The sequence below is a fragment of the Xiphophorus couchianus genome, chromosome 11 (assembly GCF_001444195.1).
Source record: "Xiphophorus couchianus chromosome 11, X_couchianus-1.0, whole genome shotgun sequence".
Lineage (NCBI taxonomy): Eukaryota > Metazoa > Chordata > Actinopteri > Cyprinodontiformes > Poeciliidae > Xiphophorus > Xiphophorus couchianus.
This window is the reverse complement of record NC_040238.1, coordinates 7,602,252-7,626,273: the sequence shown is the minus strand read 5'-3', so window position 1 is coordinate 7,626,273 and position 24,022 is coordinate 7,602,252. Positions and strand designations below refer to the sequence as shown.

At 40.2% G+C, this 24,022-nt stretch overlaps 1 protein-coding gene across 1 annotated transcript in view; it reads right to left on the bottom strand.

Moving 5' to 3' along the window:
- Positions 1 to 11,016: 11,016 nt before the first annotated feature.
- The window catches only part of LOC114153643 (single-minded homolog 1-A-like), a 28,701-nt gene continuing 15,695 nt past the window's right edge, over positions 11,017 to 24,022 (bottom strand). The window contains exons 10-12 of the mRNA XM_028032324.1: positions 17,309 to 17,477; positions 13,445 to 13,826; positions 11,017 to 13,275 (exon numbers count right to left, since the gene is read on the bottom strand). Of these exons, the coding sequence (XP_027888125.1) occupies positions 12,551 to 13,275; positions 13,445 to 13,826; positions 17,309 to 17,477 (1,276 nt within the window). The 3' untranslated portion in view covers positions 11,017 to 12,550. The remainder of the gene's footprint in view (positions 13,276 to 13,444; positions 13,827 to 17,308; positions 17,478 to 24,022) is intronic.

The following is a 24,022-nucleotide window of genomic DNA, read 5'->3' as shown; positions in this document are numbered from 1 at the left end:
CTCACTTATATATTAAATGATCAAATATTGCCCTGTTTTTTGTTTCATTCTTTTTTTTTATTGTAATATAGGCAGCAATTTATTCATATATATGTACATTTATTATTATTGTTTCTTTAATTAAAGATGAGTTTATGTCATACAGGGTGGAGGGGGGGCACCGATGACATGTTTGTATACACCTCAGAAAGTATGTAGTTGCACCCCTGGGCCCTGGGCTGCAGCCCAGGTAAGCCCATGCTAAAATCCTGGCTTGTGGACCGCTCTTGCCTATTGTTGCTGACGAGATTTAGGATGGCCATCTTGGAGAGGTTGACCGCTCCACTCAGCGTTATATGTTTGACAGGCGCAATGAAGTATCAGCGCATTTAATCAATCATAACTCGCTAAATACTAAACAGATTTTTATTTTTTTTGCTGTAAACCTTATTCAAACAGTTATCATAGCTACATTTACAAGGAAGTTTATGTTTTTAAATATTTTTGAATTCACTGATACATGGTTCAGCGTATTTAAATATTCTTAGTGGGGAAAACAGAATAGAATATTTTGATACTGATGTGTGATGAGCATTTTACAAAGCACACAACCAGTCATAATTATTTTATATATTATTTAGTAATACTATTAATACATGTTTATATAAATATACAAACACAAAACAATATAATCACAGAGAAACAAAGATGATTAAAGCTGTATTAGGCTATACATATTACACATGGTTATATACATAATGTCTATATAAATTTTATTCATGTTTTCCAGCCGAGGAGTTATTGCTTAAGAGAGATTCAGCAGCTGAGATTAATCCGTGAATCCGTCTCTCCTTAAAGACATTTCCCACTTCTTCCTCAGATCGTTTCTTTATGAAACCTTCAAAACTAAAATGGGAGCTGTTACTTTTGATAGAGTGAAAGAATTACACATAAATAATAGTCTTTGCCATCTTGTCGCATAATCTACACATCAATGGTAGAGAATAATAAAAAAAATTTAAGATTAACAAAATTCGGTTAGCTGTCATCGTGGGCCCGGTATTACACCCAGCACCATAGTCAATATTAGCTGGCATTTTGCTAGTGGGCATAAATGCCAGTATAGTAATATTATATTCACAAAATATAAATGGTAATACACTATGTCCATCTTACTTGTGAAACGTTATCCCCCGATATCTCACGTCAATAGTCCATCGATATGAACAGAATATCCCGCAGTGCTGAGACTTCTGCTTCTGTTTTGGTTTAGCCAAGTAGGAGAGACGATTGCTCCAAGATGACCGCTGTATTTCCTAAGCCAGAGCAACCAATGGGGGGTCTACTCATTATATTATGTCTATGATTTAAAATGTTGCACCATTCCTTTTTCTTCTCTCTTTGCTGCTACATATGACCATACCACGGCAAATCAGTGAACAGGAGTGAAGCTTGCGCCACTCACAAAAGCAGGGCCAACCCGGCTGGCCCTACTCCGAAGCAGGGACCTAAAAAGCAGGGCCAGACTAGAAAAAAAGTCGGTGGAAATGCTTGCAAGTCGAGTAGAGACGAGCTGAGCCAGTGGAAAAAGGGGCATAAGCTAACTTTCCCAGACATTAGCTAAGCCAGTGATAGAGAATTTAGTGAATGGTGAACATGTTTTAAGGTATCTGGGGTGTCTGGAGTCTTGTATGACTTTGCCAAGCTCATGTAATCCGAATGACCCCATCTCTTAAGACCGCAGGAGGGTTAACGCCACAAAGTTCAGCCATTTCCTGAAAATCCAGGAACAAAAATAATTGTGGCTCTTTCCACATGTGAGATCGAGGTCATTGGGTTAACAGCACACAAGAAAGTCTATATTTAACTCTACCATTAAATAGTATCAGGTACAACTGTGTAGTACTTGGTGATAGCCAACAGTGTGTAAGAACCCCTTGAACAGAGATCCAAACATAATGGTGTGCAGAAAAAAAGTCTTCTCTCAACATGTTTGCTGTTCACCTGAACATCCTGACCAAACCTACACCAATAGCAAAATTTCAGAAATTCATTCATATTTGAGAGAACAAAAGTTTGTTAGAATATGTTCTCATGTGTTGTTTGCGTTATCCATTCATGCTGTATAATTTGCTTCAAAAGACATAGCTACAAGTTCTGTATCTAGAAGAAGTTGGACCTGTAATTTATCAATAAACTGTCAGGAAATGCGGGTGGTGAGAGTGGTGAGGCAGATGCAGCGGACCCAGGTATGATGAATATGATGTTTTAATTACGGAAAGCCAGTCAAAACAACGAACAGCAGGCACAAGGAAACACTGACGACGAACTGACTAGACATAGACGAGGACCCGACGACGAACAAGGAACACAGGTGGAGTTAAATACACGGGAGGGTAATCACAGAGACGAGACACACCTGGGAACAATCAAGGGGAGGACAGGACAACGAAGAGACTTAACGACACAGAAAACTCTAAATAAACAAGGAAAAACACAGATCATGACAGTACCCCCCCCTCAAGGGCGGCTACCAGACGCCCAAGAAAAAAAAAACAACCAAAAAACCCAGCAAGGGTGGGTGGAGGGGTGCCGGACGGCGGGCCAGAGTCCAAACCAACAAAAAAAAAAAAAACAACCCACCATCGTGGGCGGAAAAACAAGAAGGGCCAAGAGTCCAAAAACAACAAAAAACTACCCACAGGGTGGGCGGAGGCAAAGGAGGCGGGAACCACGGAGGTGGTCCGGCGGTCGTCCGCGGCGGCGGGAACCACGGAGGCGGTCCGGCGGCCGTCCGCAGCGCTGGAGGCGGGAACCACGGAGGCGGTCCGGCGGCCGTCCGCGGCGCTGGAGGCGGGAACCACGGAGGCGGTCCGGCGGCCGTCCGCGGCGCTGGAGGCGGGAACCACGGAGGCGGTCCGGCGGCCGTCCGCGGCGCTGGAGGCGGAAACCACGGAGGCGGTCCGGCGGCCGTCCGCGGGGCTGGAGGCGGGAACCACGGAGGCGGTCCGGCGGCCGTCCGCGGCGCTGAAGGCGGGAACCACAGAGGCGGGACCCCAGGAGGCGGTCCAGCGGCTGTCCGCGGCCCGGGAGGTGGCGATGATGAGCCCCCCGAGGCAGGGTCTCTGGTGGAGCACAGGGGGTCTCGGTGGGAACGCCGGGGGTCTGAGTCGGAACACTGGGAGTCTTGTGAGGAACGCAGGGGGTCTTGGTCCTCGGGGTCTCGGGAGTCAAGGTCTCGGGGGTCAGGGTCTCGGAGGGAACGCAGAGGGTCAGGGTCTCGGAGGGAACGCAGAGGGTCAGGGTCTCGGAGGGAACGCAGAGGGTCAGGGTCTCTGGAGGAACGCTGGAGGTCAGGGTCTCTGGAGGAACGCTGGAGGTCAGAGTCTCGGGTGGAACGCTGGAGGTCAGAGTCTCGGGTGGAACGCTGGAGGTCAGAGTCTCGGGTGGAACGCTGGAGGTCAGAGTCTCGGGTGGAACGCTGGAGGTCTGAGTCGGAACGCAGGGAGTCTCGGTAGGAACGCAGGGAGTCTCGGTCGGAACACTGGGGGTCTCGGGAGTCGGGGTCTCGGGAGGAACGCAGGGAGTCTCTGGAGGAACACAGGGAGTCGGGGTCTCAGGAGGAACACAGAGGGTCAGGGTCTCAGGAGGAACGCAGAGGGTCTCGGGAGTCGGGGTCCCGGAAGGAACGTAGAGGGTCTCGGTTGGAACACAGGGGGTCTCGGTCGGAACACAGGGGGTCTCGGGAGTCGGGGTCTCGGAGGGAACGTAGAGAGTCTCGGGAGTCGGGGTCTCGGCGGGAACGCCGGCTGATTCGGCCTCGGGTGCGCCGGCTGGAACGCCGGCTGATTCGGCCTCGGGTGCGCCGGCTGGAACGCCGGCTGATTCGGCCTCGGGTGCGCCGGCTGGAACGCCGGCTGATTCGGCCTCGGGTGCGCCGGCTGGAGGTGAGCCGGAGCGGAGCCTCGGTCCCGGCTGCGGGGGCGAACCGCAGCGAAGCCTCGGAAGCGGCTGCGAGGGCGAGCCGCAGCGAAGCCTCGGAAGCGGCTGCGAGCCGCAGCGAAGCCTCGGAAGCGGCTGCGAGCCGCAGCGAAGCCTCGGAACGGGCTCCGGGGGCGAGCCGCAGCGAAGCCTTGGAAACGGCTGCGGGGGCGAGCCGCAGCGAAGCCTCGGAAGCGGCTGCGAGCCGCAGCGAAGCCTCGGAACGGGCTCCGGGGGCGAGCCGCAGCGAAGCCTTGGAAACGGCTGCGGGGGCGAGCCGCAGCGAAGCCTTGGAACCGGCTGCGGGGGCGACAGCTCCGGAAGGCGACGAGGGGCCGGGTCCCTCGGCGGCTCCCATCGCTGTCTCCGAGCTCGCAGCGGAGGAGGTGCTTCCGGAAAGCGACGAGGGGCCGGGTCCACCGGCGGCTCACGTCGCTGTCTCCGGGTAGACGGCGGAGGAGGTGTTCCCGGAAAGCAACGAGGGGCCGGGTCCACCGGCGGCTCACGTCGCTGTCTCCGGGTAGACGGCGGAGGAGGTGTTTCCGGAAAGCGACGAGGGGCCGGTTCCACCGGCGGCTCAGGTCGCTGGCTTCCCGGACGAAGGAATCGACGGGGGCCGTACCCGGGGGGTGCTAACACCAGCCTTGTTCCCCGGAAAAGCTCCCGCTGCAGGTCGGCGAGAGCTTCAGCTAGCTCCCTGTCCTCCCTGCTGGATCTCCGCCTCGGTCCGCTCTGCTTTTTCGGAGGGAACCTCACTCCAGCTGGGTCCATAATAGCGAGCCTCACCGTTCGGTCTGGTCGGGTCCTACTGTCAGGAAATGCGGGTGGTGAGAGTGGTGAGGCAGATGCAGCGGACCCAGGTATGATGAATATGATGTTTTAATTACGGAAAGCCAGTCAAAACAACGAACAGCAGGCACAAGGAAACACTGACGACGAACTGACTAGACATAGACGAGGACCCGACGACGAACAAGGAACACAGGTGGAGTTAAATACACGGGAGGGTAATCACAGAGACGAGACACACCTGGGAACAATCAAGGGGAGGACAGGACAACGAAGAGACTTAACGACACAGAAAACTCTAAATAAACAAGGAAAAACACAGATCATGACATAAACAAAATAGCTTAAGATGAGAACTGAGCAAAAAATGCAACACTAATGCTATTTTGAGATAATTATGTGTGTTGATTAGACATTACTGATAACCTGCTGGTAACCTAAAAGTTAGCTACCTTTTAGGTGACCATTGCTTGACATCAGGCGAAACAATATCAACTGATAGCATTCTTGCAGAAGGAGTTAGGCTGTAACCGTAATTATTAGCATGTCTGTTGAAAACGTTGGGCAGTTTTACGTTTTTTTCTCCATTTAGTTTAGATTACAGATTGTACATCATAAATTTATTTAAGCATTGGTCCATTAGAATGTATATATATATATTTATTATTACTGTAGTGTATGTTAAGTTTCCTGATTACTATCTTATTTTGTATATCATATGTAAAAGACTATACAAACAAATTAAATTCTTAGATTATTGTATTTACACAGAAAACGTTGAGCGTAACATGAGTTGTTGCATCAAGTCATAGACCCTAAGGAATCTTGTTCAAAGGTGTTTGTACTTGTGCAAGTAAGCTATTGCAGATCAATAACTAATGTCTTCTAGCATATGTCCTTTCTATTTGGATAATATGCAAAAGTCAAATGTGACACTAATTCCAGAAAAAAAAGAGAAAATTATTATTGTTATTTCAGTTGCTACTTCCATTATAAAATGCTGTTTTGTTCTGTATCTGTTCTATATTGCCCCACAATGCCAGAAAACTAAGCTATTCGAAGGTCACAGTACAAAAGAAAATCTATGCAACATCTGAATAAGTCATACTTAGACAATTTGTTAAAGTTTACTAAAGAAAAAAATTACTAAATTAATGCCAGTATTTCATTCTTGCATCACACACATCTTGCTGGTGTTTATTATTTCACCCTGAAAACTATGGCTCAAACATTTCCTTTCTGCTGACTATTTCAAGAGTGGAGCCAGAAGTTAACATATCTTCAACACTGGTGGCCAAAGTTCTGTCTCACGTGATCTGGCTTTTCATTCCACCTTCTGTCCTGAGAGAAGACTTTGGTGAGAGGAAATGGAGAAGTTCTCTGCCTTGGAGAAAACAGAGATGCCGAGAGAGCAGGGAGTAGAAGGAGAGGTGTAGTGTTTCAGGATTCACAGGGTTTAGTGGTGAAAGGTTGTGAAAATAACACCAAGCCCAAGCTGTGCGTGAAATTACGAACAGAGGGATTAATGTGACTGTAAAAGGTCCCATTGCCCACCCCCTCTCAAAAAACCTACTTCAAAGAGGTATGTCTTTGTGGGACAACACTTTGCTTGAAGAAGTACTTGTGTGCATCTTTGGCAGGGGAGTCGAGGTGGGAAGGAGTAAGATGAATGGACGGATGGAGAGTATTTCATTTTACAACACTAATGAGAAAACCAGTGATTTAATGTGATAATGGTATCTGAAGCAGTGACAGACCAGACTGCAGCCTTCCATGGCTGAGCTATAATTATTCAGACTAAGACAGTAAATTCTGGTTTAAAGGGCAGGAAGGGCTTTTCATTCCACCTTCTTTCCTATGTAATTTCACACAAAAAAGCATATATTTTAAAATACAATTGTTGGCATACCACAACATTACTGAAAAATTATCCAGTAGCTAAGTCTGAAAATATAAAATTATAGTGACCACAACAAAGAACAAATTTACCATCCTGTTTGGTTATTTAAAGAAAACTGAATAAAAGCAGCTTTGGAAGAACACGTCCAACCTTATCACTTCAGAGATTAAGGTGATAAGAAGCGCCCAGGTGCCTCGGATTAAAAACATTTGATCATCTGATCCTCAGCCAGCTTTAGAGGAGGCATTTTGACAGATTGAAGCATTTTTTGTTTTGCTAATACTATCTCAGTAAGTAAGCAGTTTTTGGGATTCAATAAAGACTTATTAAAGAACTCCACAAAAGCCCATAATGGCTTGGCTTGTACTTGTAGTGTTTTTTCCAGAGCACCCCAAAGCCCTTCAAACCACATTCAGTCATTCACCCATTCACACACACATTCACACTTTGATGGTGGCAACTGGATAGTAGCCACAGCTGGCAAGGTGGGTCTTGCCCAAGGACACAATGACAGAGGCAGACAGAGCGGGATTCAAACTGCTCTGTCTGATTGTTGCAGAAGTGGAGGGACGATCTCTTACCTCTGTCACCCCTGTCAAAGTTAAAAATATTGTTTTTGTTCAATTTAAAAAAAATTATATTTATGCATTTTATTAAGGGAAAACATGCATTTTACTATTTCCACTATAAACTGTTTAGCAAACACACAATTTTGGGGTGTATTTTTGTTTTTGATCTCATTTTAATTTAGTGGACAAGCAGATGTAATCACTACCCCACACACTGCTTGAGCCATGTAAAGGAAAAATGTGTGGGCAAGCAGATATGGAGTAAGATTCTCATCTGGGCATTGTGTCAGAGTTTAAACCTTCATTGGATCTTTTCTTACCTGGAGCTCAGCAGAGGAAAGTGCAGCATATCTTTGATATTGATCCCTGAAAAACAGACAACAGACTTCCATGTTAGTTTTTAGGATTAGCTTTAGTCTTATTTCACAGTAGGAATTACTGTCCCAATTGAGATGTGTAGCCTCATGCTTAAATGTCAGAAAATGGCATCGCAATCATTCATCACTGTATAGGTCAATGTTAACACAAACATTGCAATGATGACCATCTTTCAGCACCTTGGAGGATGGAAAGCACACACAGTGAGTCTACCTGTCTACATTTTGTAGACGGGCAATATATACAATTATATAACGTTAATTAATTGAAGTACGTCAAAAGAAAGACTTCGGTTTTATGTCATTGTCATTATCTGACAGATTGGGTTTTGGTTTTCAGTTGTGTTTTGATCACTGGGCTTTCCATATTCAGTTAATTTCTCTGTTCTTTATTGTTGTTTAGGTTCTGTCATGTTAGTTCATTCCTATTTAGTGTTCAGCTTCTTCATTATTTCTCAATGTCTGATTGTGCATGTAGATTATTCTTTATGTTAGGGTTAGTCTAATTTGTTTGTTTTTGATTCAGTTCAATTCAATTTAGTTTAGTTATATAACCCCAATTCATGACAAAAGGCACAAAGAATTCTGTCAATTCAATCACAGACACATTCCAATTGATCCATACAGTACTACTTTGACTGGATTATTCAAAGTAGATTAAAAAGTTTCTATCCAACAGCATCAGTTTACATCGAGTCATTCACTCCTCCAGGACAAACACGTAGCAACAATCACTTTTCAATCTCTCATATTGCTTTACAATAATACATGTAGCGACGATGGAGAAGAAAAATGTCCCTTAAACAGGAAGAAACCTTCAGCAGAACTGTGCTCAGAACAGTTGGACGTTATTTATGTGTACAGCTCATTGACAGAGCTCAAAAGCATTTGTAAATGATTTGTTAGTGAAAGGTGCATGGATATGACTGGGGAACCACAGAGAAATTCTGCTAAAACAAACGAGTCCAGAACTTTGTGCTCAAGTGCCTTTTGACAATTCTCTCAAGTTCAACTAGCTTCACATGGAATGTGTTAGTTTGGTTATCCCATCATTGTTAGACATTTCACTTATTCAGCATTTGAAAAAGAAAAGCCAATTGAAGTGGAAGAAAGATTAAATCATGTTTCATGTATAACTGATGTGCACAGAAGTGTTTTCGGTGCAAAGGTATTTTTGAATCATTTGTTTATTTGGAAAATCAGAGAAAACTCAAGTTTTTATTTGCCGATTGATAGTCTTCAATAGAACATGTAAAAACCACATGATTATGATTAACTTTCTCACTTGTTTGTCATTAGTATGTCCTGTTATTTTTAGGTAATGTATGACAGAAACAGGGGGTTGGTTTCTGTCTCGCTGTGCTGAGTGCACACTTTGTGTCCACAGGGTGCTTTAGGTCTCCTCTCATTCTCAGCAGAAGCAGGCAGCTTCTGTTTAAAGATTTAATATGTGCTTTGTTTTTAAAAGATTCTTTGATTTCTGTAAATTGACAGAAAACAGAGTTGTGAGACCCGTTGACAAAGATCAACGGGTCAAAGTAGTGGCACAAGAGTGCCACTACTACGACCACTACACTACACTCCACTTACGCAATAAACAATAAAGTATTTGTATTCTGAATGAAAAGCAAAAACAAGAGCAATGTAATCACACTTTCAACAATTTATTTGTAAATAACAGATATAAACTGAAACAAAAACTGAAGTTATTAGTTTTGGACCTAAAGAGGAACAATCTAGAGTCAATGCATAGCTTCAGTTATTACAATTAAAACCTAGCGATCAGGCCCGAAACCTGGGAGTAGTGATGGACTTCAGAGCCACATTAAGACAGTCACAAAGTTCTATCACCTGAAGAACCTCTCCAGAATTAGTCTGTCTCTACAAGATCTAGAGAAACTCATCCATGCGTTCATCTTTAGTCGCATTGATTACTGCAACAGCGTCTTCACAGGTCTGTCCAACAAATCAATCAAACAGCTGCAGCTGATCCAGAATGCTGCTGCTCGCATTCTCACTAAAACCAGGAAGATAGAGCACATAACACCAGTTTTAAAGTCCCTACACTGGCTCCCTGTAGCTCAAAGAATAGACTTTAAAATACTGTTGTTAGTTTACAAATCACTGAACGGCTTAGCACCACAATACATTAAAGATCTGCTGTTGTTGTATCAACCTTCCAGACCCCTCAGGTCTTCTGGTTCTGATTTGTTCTGCATCCTCATAACCAGAACCAAACAAGGATAAGCAGCATTCAGGTTCTATGCACCACAAATCTGGAACAAACTTCCAGAAAACTGTAGAACAGGTGAAACACTGACTTCCTTTAAATTTTGACTAAAAATCCACTATTTAGAGTTGTATTTGAAACATAATCAATTACGAATTTAACGATGGCACTTGACATCATGTAATGTTTTGATTATTGATTCTATGTTGCATGACTTTGTGTTTCTGTGTTTATGATGTAAAGCACTTTGAAATGCCTTGCTGCTGAAATGTGTTGTACAAATAAAATTTGATTGATTGATAATTTGCGATATTTTTTGCACATACTGGAAGAGATGAGGAAAACAACCTCCCTAAAACATTCTCTCCTATTTCCAATTCTGATGATGAGAAGAGTATGTTAAGCATTCTGTGCGTCACAAAGATCCTGCACTTTTACTGTATTTCCAGAAATCCATCATATTTAAGTTTGGGCCAACTGCAACAGCTTTCAGCAGATCTTTATGAGTGGTCTGAGATTTAAATGGACATGCAATCTGTGGTTAGCATACTTTTAATGAATACAACTCTCAGAATGATGGTCTTCTGAAATGATGCTATTGTACTGTTTCAGGTATGCAAGTTGTTGGAGCTCATTCAGCCTTCCATCTTCTAATCTTCTGAGCGCCAAAACCTTATTTAATTCCTGTCAAATAAAACTTTCTAATCGCAGTTTTTTCTTTATGTGAGTCACCCCAGGTTGAATTGCAGCCAAGCCTATCCATGCAGTTTGTAGTGACTTTACAAACTGCAAGGAGTCGCTGTATCTTCAGTTGCAGTTTTATAGATGAAAATGGTGGCAGTTAATTTCCTCTTGGACACTGCTTTCAGACCAAATGTGGCACTTGCTGAGCTTTTTAGTATAGTATAGTACTATGATATACTGTAGTATAGTATCATCTCCATTGAGGAAAAACAATGTCTTAAGTCTATAATGGAAACTTTCATCAGATTGTAGTACAGACGTCAAAGTTTTAGACATTGCAGGACCAAGAAACCCAATAACAGCAACAGATAGGAAAAGAAGCACAAGTCATCCCTGCAAAAAGGGTTTATTTAATGATTTATTTTTTTTAGAATCTGTCAAAATACACTCATTAAACAATCTGTTAAATTGGATCTGACTGCATTCATTTCAAACTCCTTTCTCAAATTTATGTGGAAATATTTATTCAATACAGTTTTTTGCACATGTGCTTACACATGAAGGGATTTTCTCTTCAAAGCATATTTATAGTAACACTATAAATAACAGTAAGCAATGAAACATGTCAAACACACAGTTGCTTCTGTGATCCATCATTGTAACCTTGTCATTTGAGCTCCTTGGCCTGGCATCTCCTCACTTGCACATGGACCCAATCTTTTTTAGGCCTCTTTCGATTATCAACATCTATCTTTAGTATAAATATCTAGTTATTCTTTCAGTATGAGCAGATCTCAATGTCAGGTTATGTTTAATTGGTATTATGGCGGTCATGAGTGCATCTGTCTCTTTGCTTACCCTCTTCCTCAAGGATGAGTGAGAGTGCAGAAAATTGTTTTGCATATCAGTTTGTGAGGTTATAGCTGTCAGATCAACTTGAACCAAAACAGAGATTTGATAACTTTACATATCTCTAATTGTTGCAGTACAACATTTTAGAAAGCTCATTGTGACTAAACAGACTAAATACAGTCTGAAAAACAAGGGACTCCAGTTCCATTATTTTCTTCCAATTTTCTCTATCAAATGAATTGACAACATCAACAGAACTCAGATTTTGTTTTATGCCATTATCTGTTTGACAAGAAAATCACACATGCAGGATGAACACTTTCTAAAATGAATTGCTTGCGGGATAAACAGGGACAGTAACCAAACTACCTACAATTTTATTTTCCCAAATGTTAGAAATGTCACAGTGCAGGAAGTCAGCTCTTTCATTAACACACTTGCAGTTTTTCAGTTCCTAGATGACTTCCCACCAACAGCTACTTCATCCAATCCGATAATGATACAGGCTGACCTGAATAAAAAACTCCTCGAATCTCGGCTTAACTTCAGAAATTGGAACATGGTTAGTTTTCACCTCAGTGATTACTGTAACACAATGAGGATGAAAGCAGGCCTCTAAATGCCAAGAGAAACTACTGCTTGATACTCTCTAACTGGCTCCTCATATTTTAGGGTGGGTTTAATAAATATGTTGTAGTCAGTTCAGATGATACTTTCTTTCAGGAAAAATAAAAGACAAACTTGGATGGAATTGCCTTACAGTGCCTTGTCAAATCCAGAGGACCCCAAAGAGCTTGACACTACAGTCAGTCATTCATCCACTCACACACACATTCACACACTGAGGTTACAAGCTACTGGATAGTAGCCACAACTGCTTTGGGGCAGTCTGACAGAGGTGAGGCTGCCATGTACCGGTGCCACCGGAACCTCAGATCAGCACCAGCAGGCAAGGAGGGTGAAGTGTCTTGCCCAAGGACACAATGACAGAATGAAATAACATTATCTCTTAAGATTTCAGGCACTGGTATTCTACTATGATTTTGTTATTTCATCTTGTGAATATTTTTCACACACTCAGAAATATATTAATTCCCTCTATAGTTATTGCCTGACTTGTTGCTTCCTTGCAGAGTTAGAATGCAAACTGTAAATAGCTGAACCCTGCCAGATAGCCAGCTTGTACAAACTATGTGACTCTAGTCCCTTTGTGGGAGCTAACGCTACTGTTGGTGAGAATGAATGACTGCCCTTTATGTCCAGGATTTTGTTCTCCTGGTACAAGGAAATGATCGTAGTGGTCAGTGCTAGCAGATGTACAGTAGCCCCGCAGGTTCTCAGGGTCATACAGGTGCTCCAGAGTGTAGTCTGTCAAGGAATATGAAGGATGTCTGTCCACATAGGATCGTCGGTGACTGTGAGATGGGTAAAGTGCAGGGGCTGGTGTAGGTAAAGGTGTGCAGACCAACCGACCAAATGGGTTGTGTAACTGCAAAGGAAGAGGATTCATGTCAGTCTGGTGGTAGTCTTTGGGCCTGTGCGAACACTCCGCACTAGAACTGCTAAATCTAGATAGAGGGGTAGGACTAGAAGCAGGGCTTATCACTTGGCTAAAACTTCGGCACACCATAGTTTGTAAGGACCGTTGAGTGTACTCTGAAGTAAAACCTGAAGCAGCACCCCTGTGAAGCTCATTGGCAGTGCCTGGAGGTGTATTTTCAAAGCTCTTGCGTAACTGCATTTGATTCTCTTCTTCCTTGATCATCTGCTGTGTGGCCCTAATCAGAGTCTCAATTTTATTGGGCTCCTCTGGGCTGCAGGAATGGTGATCTGCTTGATACAGATCTCCTGAGTCACTGACTGAGTCTCCACCTGGAGAGCTGACTATGCTGTCTTCCTCCCAGTGGGCTCGGCCTGTAGAAAGAGAAAGAATAAAAACACAACAGTCAGAAGAATGAACTTGAATCAATATTACTGCAGTTGACACAAGAGCTTCCTTTCCTTTCTAGTTTTGGTCACACTATGTCTATCTCTTGCTCACATATTTAGGTAGGACATATTTAGCCATGTTGTAAGTCCTTACCTTGCTTGCTCTGGATTGCTGAGATGCTTGCCAAACTGCTATTGTATCCATCATGGTTGTTCAAATACCTTTTACTCAGTGGTATAAAGGACTGAGCTGTGCTGAACCATGTATCCCTGCTGGTTGGTGGAGCTCCAAGAAAATATCTACCTGCATCACATCGACCCCTCTCACAACTCTGCCCTTGACCGTGTGCATGGATATCACTGGTGGTGTGGTGCTGCTCTTCAGATAAATTGTAGCAGAGACTCTGTGGATCAGATAGGTTTCTGCAGCTGTAAGAGGCTTCCATGTGTTCACTCAGCTGAGGGGAAGCCGAGTCTGTGAGAGGACTGCTTCCCCATGGACTGTCCAGGTCAGACTCTGTGTTGAAGCTAGGATACTGTAACATGGAGAGAGTGTGCAAGAAGAAATATGTTAAGAAACTTGGCAAATAAAACTGTTGGGTTTCAGGATTTTATTTAAAAATGTAGGAATTCCTTTGAATATTACTGTGGACAGCAAACAAGTTTTAACACATGCAAAAAATAAAAAAAATCTTGTTTGAGTTTTTTGTAAAACAATTTGCAAATACATCAATAAGCTATAGGTTAGAAAACCCGATCAGATTCACTGGGACATGCCAGACTTTTTTTATTGTTTGGCACCCATCCACCAAAGCAAGCCAGTTGCTGAAAGGGTTATGTGTCATGCAAAAAACTGGGTTGTTAACAGTCAGATTTCTGTACTGCTGCCTGAAGAAACTGAACAGGCTTTTCGCCAAGAACTGCTTTTGTAGTCCTTAACCTACTGACTCAATTAGAACTCACAAAGGAGTCAGCTTTGCACAAATCAAAGAAATTGCACTTGCAATCCCCCATTGTAGGTGAGGTCTGAACAGTGGGCTGGAACCAACTTAAATAGCAGTTTAGGAGAAATAACATTTTTACATTTCTGTACAGACACAAAAGAAGGATACATTTATGATCTTAGAATCCAAGATCATAACAGATAACTGTTATGATCTTGATAACAGATCATAACAGATAACTCTCAAAGAAAAAGGGAATCTTTTGAAAGAAGAAGAGACCATAGTTCTTCTACAAAACACCCGTAATACCCAAATACTTAAAACAAATTGGAAGTTATGGTCAGAAGTTTACATACAATCATCATGTCTTAAATGTAATTGTTTTAGGTTTTGTAATGTACAGCTCTGTAAGCTGTACATTTAGCAGGGATCCCTAATTATAAAACATACACCTGCAGTGATTTTTATTTCACCACTATTCAACTCTTTTTTGATTATTTTTGTGCCCTTAGAACACTTTTGAACAATAAGTAAACTGGTTAGAAAAAAATAAACATAAAAAAGGACACATAAATGGACATAGTTGAACACTCGCCTATGGTTGCTAAGAAAGGGCATCGTAGCGAGGGGAATATAGGCCCAGCAGTAAGCATGGCAGCATAATGGCTTCCTGTGATAAAGATAATCAGGAGGAGAATTACAGCATCAGTAATTCAGAATAGCTTTGTGGATTTTATATGAAGACTGGCAGGCAGGACAAAAGGGGGTGCAGTGGTGCATGTTGGAGCCACAACAATGAAAATATGACCTGCTTACTAACTGAACTGAAGCTGTACATCTAATGATGCACAGTCAACTGGGCAATCAGGCAGGTATAATTTTGGCCATTTGTGTGATGAGACTTTTTGTAGATGTTGAGCAAAGAAATCTGAACTTTGTGGTAACTTTATGTTTGACAGATATAATACAGTAATATTGTAATTGTTAATAGATTATTTAAATGTATCAGTGCATGCTTATGTACTGTACATGTAGTGTACAGGTAGTTGCTGTACTGAGCCTTGCTCCCATAGGGAGTGGGTGTGCAGCAGAGATTTTTATGTGCTGGAGATTACTGAGAACTTTGGATGATGAATCATGAAGAATTTTTACAGTAGTCCAATCTGGAGGTGATGAAGACTGTATGGATGAGAAGGGGAGTGATGGACGGAGGAAAGCAATATTTTTTAGATGAAAGAAGGCAGTTCTTGTGATGAGGTGACATGGTGTTCAAAGGAGCGGTTACTGTCTAACATGACCCCAAAGTTGCAGATGTGAGTGGGTGGAAACAAAGTGGTGCTGTCAATGGTGGGGCTGAAGTTGTTGATGATTTGGTAAGGAATTTGGGACCCATGTTGATGTCTAACTTGTCACAGTTTAGTTTGAGGGAGTTTGACTATGGGTAATGTAACTGAGGAGGAGCATGTACAGGATGAGACAGTGTTCAAAGTACAAGTGAAGCTTTACATCCCTGCTATGAGCTTGGACATCTCAACTGAGGTAACAGGAGAGACCAGTACTGCAACGAAGGGATCATGTGGGGAGATTGAGGCAAAGGTGGTGGTAATCTAATTATTGTAATCTGCTGTAAAGGAGTTGGAGATGTCATCACTGGGATAAAAAGTGTTTATTTACAGTGGAGCCTTGGGCTAGATGCACCAGAGTATGTAAGGTTTGAGTAGTAGGTGAAGTGGGAATTGATAAATGACTGTAATGACTAGCAATAAAGCAATATGTTCAAATGAAAGAACAACAAGAATGTTGTTAAAATGTCCTTTCTATGTACAGCTCTAACACCATCTCCATGCTCCTCAGGGAAGCTTTTTTAATGTATGTAAAACCAGGGGTGTGGTCTGGTTTAAAGAGAAATAATCCAGGGGTTTATTTCATCTCTGGTTTCAGTGAGACAGAGAAAGTCAAAAATATTTTCAGTTATAAATGAATGTGGTTTTTATTGTTGAGGGAACGAGTTTTTAGCAGAGTCGCTTTCAGATTATGTTGTTTTGTGATAGACTCTGAGGACCAGTGGAGTAGATGGAATTTGGGCAGATTCACATACTGTTTATTGTAATGACGGAAGAAGGGAGTTGGATTGTGACATGACCAAATAAAAGGGATGGAGGTAGGCAATGTGAAATTATAGGAGAGCATATAACCAGAGTGTCTGTGTGGAGGACAGTAATGCCAATGTGTTGCAGATGTCCAACTCAGGTGTTTTTTAAGGCTGTGGAGATCAGTGGTGAAGCAGAGTGACAGCGTGGTCTGGATTGAAGAAGTGGTGGATGGATGTAGCTAAATTTGTGACAGCCTTCTGGTCGATGGTTGAAGGAGGAACATGGGCTGTACCTGAAGCCCAGGAATGGTGGTATGGGCTTCTGATATTTGGTTTCAAATTTAACAAATTGTGCTCACCGTTCACCGTTACTTGAACTTGGTTTTTGTTGGAAGATAACTTCAAAGACAAAAGTGGTTGTTTTTTTTTTTTTGAATGAGTTTATATGAATTGGAAGTAAGATTTAGAAAATTGTGCAAGAAGCGCAATCAACAATTTGCCGGTGGTTTCATTTGTTGCACAAGGTGCCCTTTTTTTCAAACTTGAAAACCTGCCCCCCAAAATGTCTGTGCATGTCACTGTTGAACTGTGTTGAACCAGGGACACATCTAAAAGTTGCAGAACACCAACCCTCAAAGCTGGGATTTGAGGACCCCTGTTCTAGAACTCTCAGCATCTCCTTTTTTAATTTAAATGTTCATATATGTACAATATTGACCTTGTATGACCTTGTATAAATTTCTTTAAGTAAAATGTTAAAAACAATGTTAATGTCATGCCCATGATGGTTGTGTGTAACCCACTGACCAGAACTGTAAATGTTCTTAGGATTGAATAAGTCATTTTCATTTGCATAACATGCTGCTTGTGCTCTATCTGCTTTCAGAAACAGTTTTATTGCAATGACCCCAGTTCACTCATTTGCAGCACAACCTGTAACCTGTAATCTGAATGGTATTGCAACAAAACACAGAAATCTCACCTGAGTGTATGGTGAAAGTCTAGATTTGGTCTTGGGGCGCATCACTCTGCTTTTGAGGGTTTTGCAGTTCTCTGGAAGGCTGTTGGTGATACTATTGGTGCTGAACGGGAAGGAGGCCTTGGATGTAACCTGATCTAGAGAAAACTGAAGACCTTTATATTCTGTTTCCCTAACAAAAAAAAAGCACAAATGTTTTGGTCAGTAGCTACACAAAGAGATTTCCCAGCACCGTGGCTGTTTATTAAAGGCCACAAACAGTTCTTGTATGCCTGTGCATTTTCTTTTAGGAGAAGAAAATCCTCGCCATCTGTTGGAAATTAAAGCCTAATCATGGAGCTTAAAAGGAGCAGCATGTGAAGTGCTGCATTTTTGTGTCTGTATGAGCATAACTCCTGGGAAGAATTGGGATGTGTTAAGAAGGCTGTAGCGGCTGTTGGGAAACTTGTTTTACCAGAAGGATTGCAGCAAGGCCTTTAACAAACAATCCACAGTGAAAATCTGTCCTATCAAATACACAGGGAGATTAAGATCTATGTCTGGATAATCAGGCACAAGGAAAGCTTGGACATCTCACTACTGGGAAATGGGAATTGATTTCTTGCCTAAGTGTTATTACCATCCAAGATGAATCTAGTTTGAGGCAACAAAAAAACCTGGATGAGAAAAATAGTGATTCATTCTACATGCATGTCACCTTTTCGTTTCAATATCTCACCACACAAACACTAATCCATATACAAGTCAAAGCAGTTCAAAGATTTGCAACATCTCCATTTGAAAAGTCCTGGAACACCACAATTATTTAGTGGTCCATTACATACAACTGTAATGGACCGAATGTTTTGGTGTTTTTACGTACTTTTTGTGTGGTAAATGTTTTTGTGTTTTTTATGTTCCTGATACACTTGAACGCACTCTTGGAGCTGTTTGTTGGGTGTCGTGGCAACGGGTCTGCGTGTGATGTTAAGCTGACATAGAAGAAAAGAGAGATTAGATTATGAAACTCTTAAGAAAATTGTGTTGCAAACTTACGAACTTGTCCCTGAAGCATATCATCAGAAATTAGGAATCTTAATAAAACTGCTAATCAGACATTGGTTGAGTTTGTGCAAGAGAAGAACATTTTGTTTGGTAAATGGTGTCATTTGTGTAAAGTTACAACTACTGATGATCTGAAATCACTCATTTTGTTGGAAGAGTTTAAAAAGTGTCTCCTGAACAGATTGTGACTTATCTAAACAAACAAAGTGTCATCTTTAACAAACGCAGCACTTTTGGCTGACGAGTTTATTTTAAGTCACAAAAGTGTGTTTTCTTCACAAAATTCATCTCAGAAAATCGTTCAATCCGAATGAAAAAAAATGCATCTCCAAGGCGGGTGCGTCGAAATGTGCCATCAGTTGCTTTAAAAGCAAACAACCATGATTGCTTTTATTGCCACACACCTGGGGTCTATGTATAAAGTGGCGTACACACAAAAAATTTATTTTACCCACAAGTCAGTATGTATAAAAATGAATGTGGCATGAAAATCCATAATCTGCATAAAATGTAAAAAAAATAAAATAAAAAATAATAATAGTAATAAAATGAAAAAAGCTCTACGTCGATTTTTGGGTATGTGTGGTTTTTATCAGGGGTTTTGCAAAAAAAAAAAAGAAAAATCACATGTGGTTAGTCCGCTGACTAAACTTGTCAGTCTTTCGAAATCTTTTGTTTGGTCTTCATCTTGTCAGGTTGCGTTTGAGTTCGCCAACGCATTCTTGTGCAAATACTTGGTGGAAAAATCCTTGTTGGCAAGCACATCAGGTCTTTTAATTTAAGAAATGTATTTCAGAATTGGTCCTTTATACATTTTTTTACATAAAGCAGGAACTTTGAGCTTTGTATTAAATTTTTGATTTTTATTAATATTATTTTGCATTATGCATTCATATATATTTTGACGCCTATTTGTACATAATTTTATTTTTCTTTATTCCATTTGTTGTCAATATAATTCCAGTGGCAACCTGTAAAGCTCTGGTAAACTCCATGCCCAGGAAGGTTAAGGTAGTTTGGTAAATAATTGTGGCCACGCAAAATATTGAACTTTCACTAAGGGGTGTACTCACTTTTGTTGCCGGTGGTTTAGAGATTAATGACTGTATTTAGAGTTATTTTGAGGGAAGAATAAATTTGCACTGTTATATAAGCTGCACACAGACCACCTTTCATTGTGTCAAAATGTCATTGTGTCAGTGTTGTCCCATGAAAAGATATACTTAAATATTTGCAGAAATGTGAGGGGTGCACTCACTTTTATGATACACTGTATATATATATATAAATATAAGGAGAAGCTGGCTAACTGCGCTGCTGGGATCTGACTGTGTGTCTGCTGTACCCACTGGTTGAGCGTGTCCCCACACTGTGTCTTTGAGGAATAAACTGGTGCAGATCCTGAGTCCAGTGTGACGTTGTTGACCCTTTTAACAACTGTTACACAGAACACCTTCTCCCAGTCTCTCACAGAGTCATTAATATGTTCATTGGCAAACTTGAGGCAGGCCTGGATGTGAACCTTCTTGAACAGAAGAGCCTTGCGTGCACTACAGGATTTTAAACCATTACGTCTTTGTGTATTACCAATGTTTTTTTGGAGGCTGTGGTCCCAGCTGCCTTGAGATCATTAACCAGCTCCTTCCGTATAGTTCTTGGCTGAATTTTAAACTTTCTCACAATCAATCAATAAGACTCCATGAGAAGACATCTTGCATGGAGCGCCAGGCCTAGGTTAATTGACAGTAATGTACTTCTTACACTTCCAAATAATTGCACCTACAGTTGTCACCTTCTCATCCAGCTTCTTACTTATGGCTTAGTAGCCCATTCCAGTCTTGTGTAGGTCAACAATTTTGTCCCCGACATCTTTAGACAGCTCTTTAGTCTTGCCCATGTGGAGAGGTTGGCATGTTGCTGAGTCGTCTTCTTCTTCTTCTTTAGATTTTATTATTGTTCACTACTGCCATCTATTGGATCCTAATATCTATACCTCAAATTCTCATAATGATCCCAGTATTTTTTTAAAAACAAAAAATCTTCTTTTCCCCCTCAATACTATTTAACTGATCAACCACATTCTCAAATTTCAATTCCCTATTAAAACCTAATTCCGTTTTAATAATCTTCTTTGATTTACATATTTTCTACAACTAATATAAACATGTTCCACTGTTTCTACAGTATCACACCAACTACATAACCAGAAAGATGTTTCCCCCATCTTAAAAAGAGTTGCATTTAAAAAACTGTGACCGGTTCTTATTCTATTTAGAATTATTTCCTCTCTCCTGTTTATTCCTCTAATCCTTACTACATCAACTGTATTTTGTATTTTATATGAATGCCTTCCATTTATTTCATTATCCCACCTAATTTTCCATAACTTCTTACTATCTCTCCAAACTATGCTTTTGCCTTCAGATTTAGATAACTTTACTAGCATATCAATATCTTCTTTTTTAATAGCCTCCTTAGCCAACCTATCTGCTCTTTCTTTACCCAAAATACCCACATGAGCAGGAGTCCAAAATAATATTACATTTTTATTTTGTTCACATATTCTATGAACAGCCATAACCTCATATAATATATTTTGATGATTATTTGTACGTTCCTTTTCAATACTCAACAATGCAGATGATGAATCACTACAAACTATTATTTTATTTATATTAGTATCCTTCACCCATTCTAAAGCTAATAATATGGCACATGATTCTACTGCATATATACCGAGATAATTAGATGTTCATTTTGAAATATTAACCTTTAATTCAGGAATCACTACTGCTATACTGGTTGCTTCATTTTTTGGGTCTTTTGAACCATCAGTATAAATTTGCAAATATTCATTATATTTATTCTGTATTTGATCATAAAATTCTTGGCAAATATCTGTTATATTTCTTTTCTTAATATTTAATAATGATCTGTCTATATTAACATATTTCCATGTCCATGTAGGTCTCAAAGGCCACAATACTGTTGGACTAAATTCTGTGTTATATACATTAAATGCTTTTGCTCTGTCATCCTCAACCCACCCAGAACTATTAATGTGTTCCTTTCCTCTTTCCCAACAATTTTCCAATACGTTATTAATTGGATGATCTTCATTATGTCCTTTTAAATTTATCTAATAATTAACCATTATCTGTTGTCTTCTGATACATAATGGCATTTCTCCTGATTCTATTTGTAAAGCACATACTGGAGTTGATTTAACTGCCCCTAAACAAATTCTCAATGCTCTAGTTTGAATAACATAAAAAAAATTTAACCTAGTTTTAGCCGCTGAGCCATACACCACACTCCCACAATCTATTCTTAACCGAATTAGTGACACATAAACATTTTTAAATGATTCAAAACTTGCTCCCCAGGTCAACCTGCTAAACAACTCATATTAAGAACCTTTTTCTTTTTCTCCATATGTTCTATATGATTTTCCCAAGTTAGCTTCTTATCAAAAACTACTCCCAAAAAACAAAAACAGTCAACCCTTTCCAACTCTTTCCAATATAAATACAACTTTTTATCAACCCCAATTTTTTTATTTGTAAAAAACATTCTGTCTTCTCAATTGAAAATTTAAAACCCCACTCTATCCCCCACTTACCCACTTAATCTATGCCTTCCTGAAGTTTAAAATAAGATGTTCTACATTTCTTCCCCTTTTCCATAATGCTCCATCATCTGAAAAAAGTGATTTGCCAAAACTAATTGATAATTCTTTAAAAATATCATTAATCATAACTGAGAATAATGTTGGGCTTACCACACTTCCTTGAGGACTTCCATTTTCTATTTTACATGATTGTGAAACATGAGATCCTATTTTGACTTGAATAGCTCTATCACATAAAAAATCCCATAACAATTAAACATATTACCTCCTATACCCATCTGATGTAATTTAATCATTAACCCTTCTCTCTATGCTTTTTCTACATCAAAAAACACAGCAACAACAGTTTCCTTATTAATCTGAGCTTTTCTAATATCATCTTCTTCATAAAACAGGATCTATACCTCCTCTCCCTCTACGAAAGCCACTCAGATAAGGAGCAATTATATTTCTTGACTCCAAATATTGTATTAATCTCTCGTTCACCATCCTTTCCATCAGTTTACACATATTAGAAGTTAAAGCAATCAGTCTGTAGTTTCAAGGATTACTTTGATCTTTCCCAGGTTTCTTTATCGGAATAACAATGGCTTCTTTCCATTTACAAGGCAGTCTCCCCTCTTTCCAACTCTTATTATACAAAATTAATAATTTATTTAAAACGTCATCACTCACATGCCTTAACATAGTATAACACACTTAGTCTTTACCTGGAGCAATATTCCTAGTTCTATCCATAACGCTTTTCAGTTCTCCAATAGAGAAGGGATAATTCATCAAATCACCAGTAAGTTATCCTTCCTTCTTAAAACTTTATAATTTTTCCTTTTAGTTTTCTATCTTCCCTGTATTTCATTAACTGATAAATTTTTCCCACTATGTATCTCCACAAACGTGCTTACTAAAATATCAGCCTTTTTCCTATCATTTATTGCTACTATATTGTTTTTTTACTAAGTATCGGATAACTCCAATCTCTTCTATCCCCCCTCCATTTTTTGATCATTCCCCAAACTTCCCCTATCTTTGTACTGCTACCAATTTTGTTACAGAAATCTCTCCAATATATTCTTTTTGCTCTTCTTATTGTTCTTCTTACTTTTGCCTGTGTTTCTATATTCAATTAAATGTTGAAAATTATGAGACCTTTTAACCAATTTAAATGCTTTATTTCTTTCTCTGACTGCTGTTCTACACTCATCATTCCATCATGGAACTAACTTTCTCCTATTTTTCCCTGATGTCTTTGAAATAAACTCCTCAGCAGCTGCTAAAATACACTGACTGATCTCTTGATTTATACTTTCAATACTCAAATCATTTTGAACATTTAAAACGCTACATTCACATAAGTTATTAATTTTTTCCCAATTTGTTTTCCCAAATATCCACTTTCCTCCTATCATTTCAGGACTCTGTACCTGACCCATCCTTATATTGTTGGTTATAATATAATGATCACAACCAAAAGGCTTATTTTTAACTTGCCAATCACATGGACAATGTAGCTAACCAACTAGAAACAAATGATAAATCCAATACAGATTCCTTACCTGAATTAATATCAATTCTTGTCTTCTTACCATTATTCAAACATACAAGATCATTACTATCTAAAATTGTTTCTAAAACGTTACCATTATAATCAACTTTTTCACCTCCCCATAATGAATGATGTGCAGTAAAATCTCCACACCAAATAGTATTTCCTTTCATGTCCATCTCCTCAAGTTTACTTATTTCAAGCTTCTTACAGGGATTGTAAAAATTTATAATCAATATTACCTTCTCTTCTACCCATATTTCAATTGCTACATACTCCAAATCCCCTTTCCTTTCAATTATTTGTATGCAATAACTTCCTTAATCAGAGAAAGACACCCACCCCCATTTCCTTATTTTCTATCATATCTTACTGCAATATATCCATGTACTCGGAAGTCCAAAAAAGCTTCAGCCATGTTTCCTGTATACAAATTATATCAGGTTTTACTTCTTGCTCATAAATAAACAGTTTAAAATCTTGACCATTTGACAAAAGA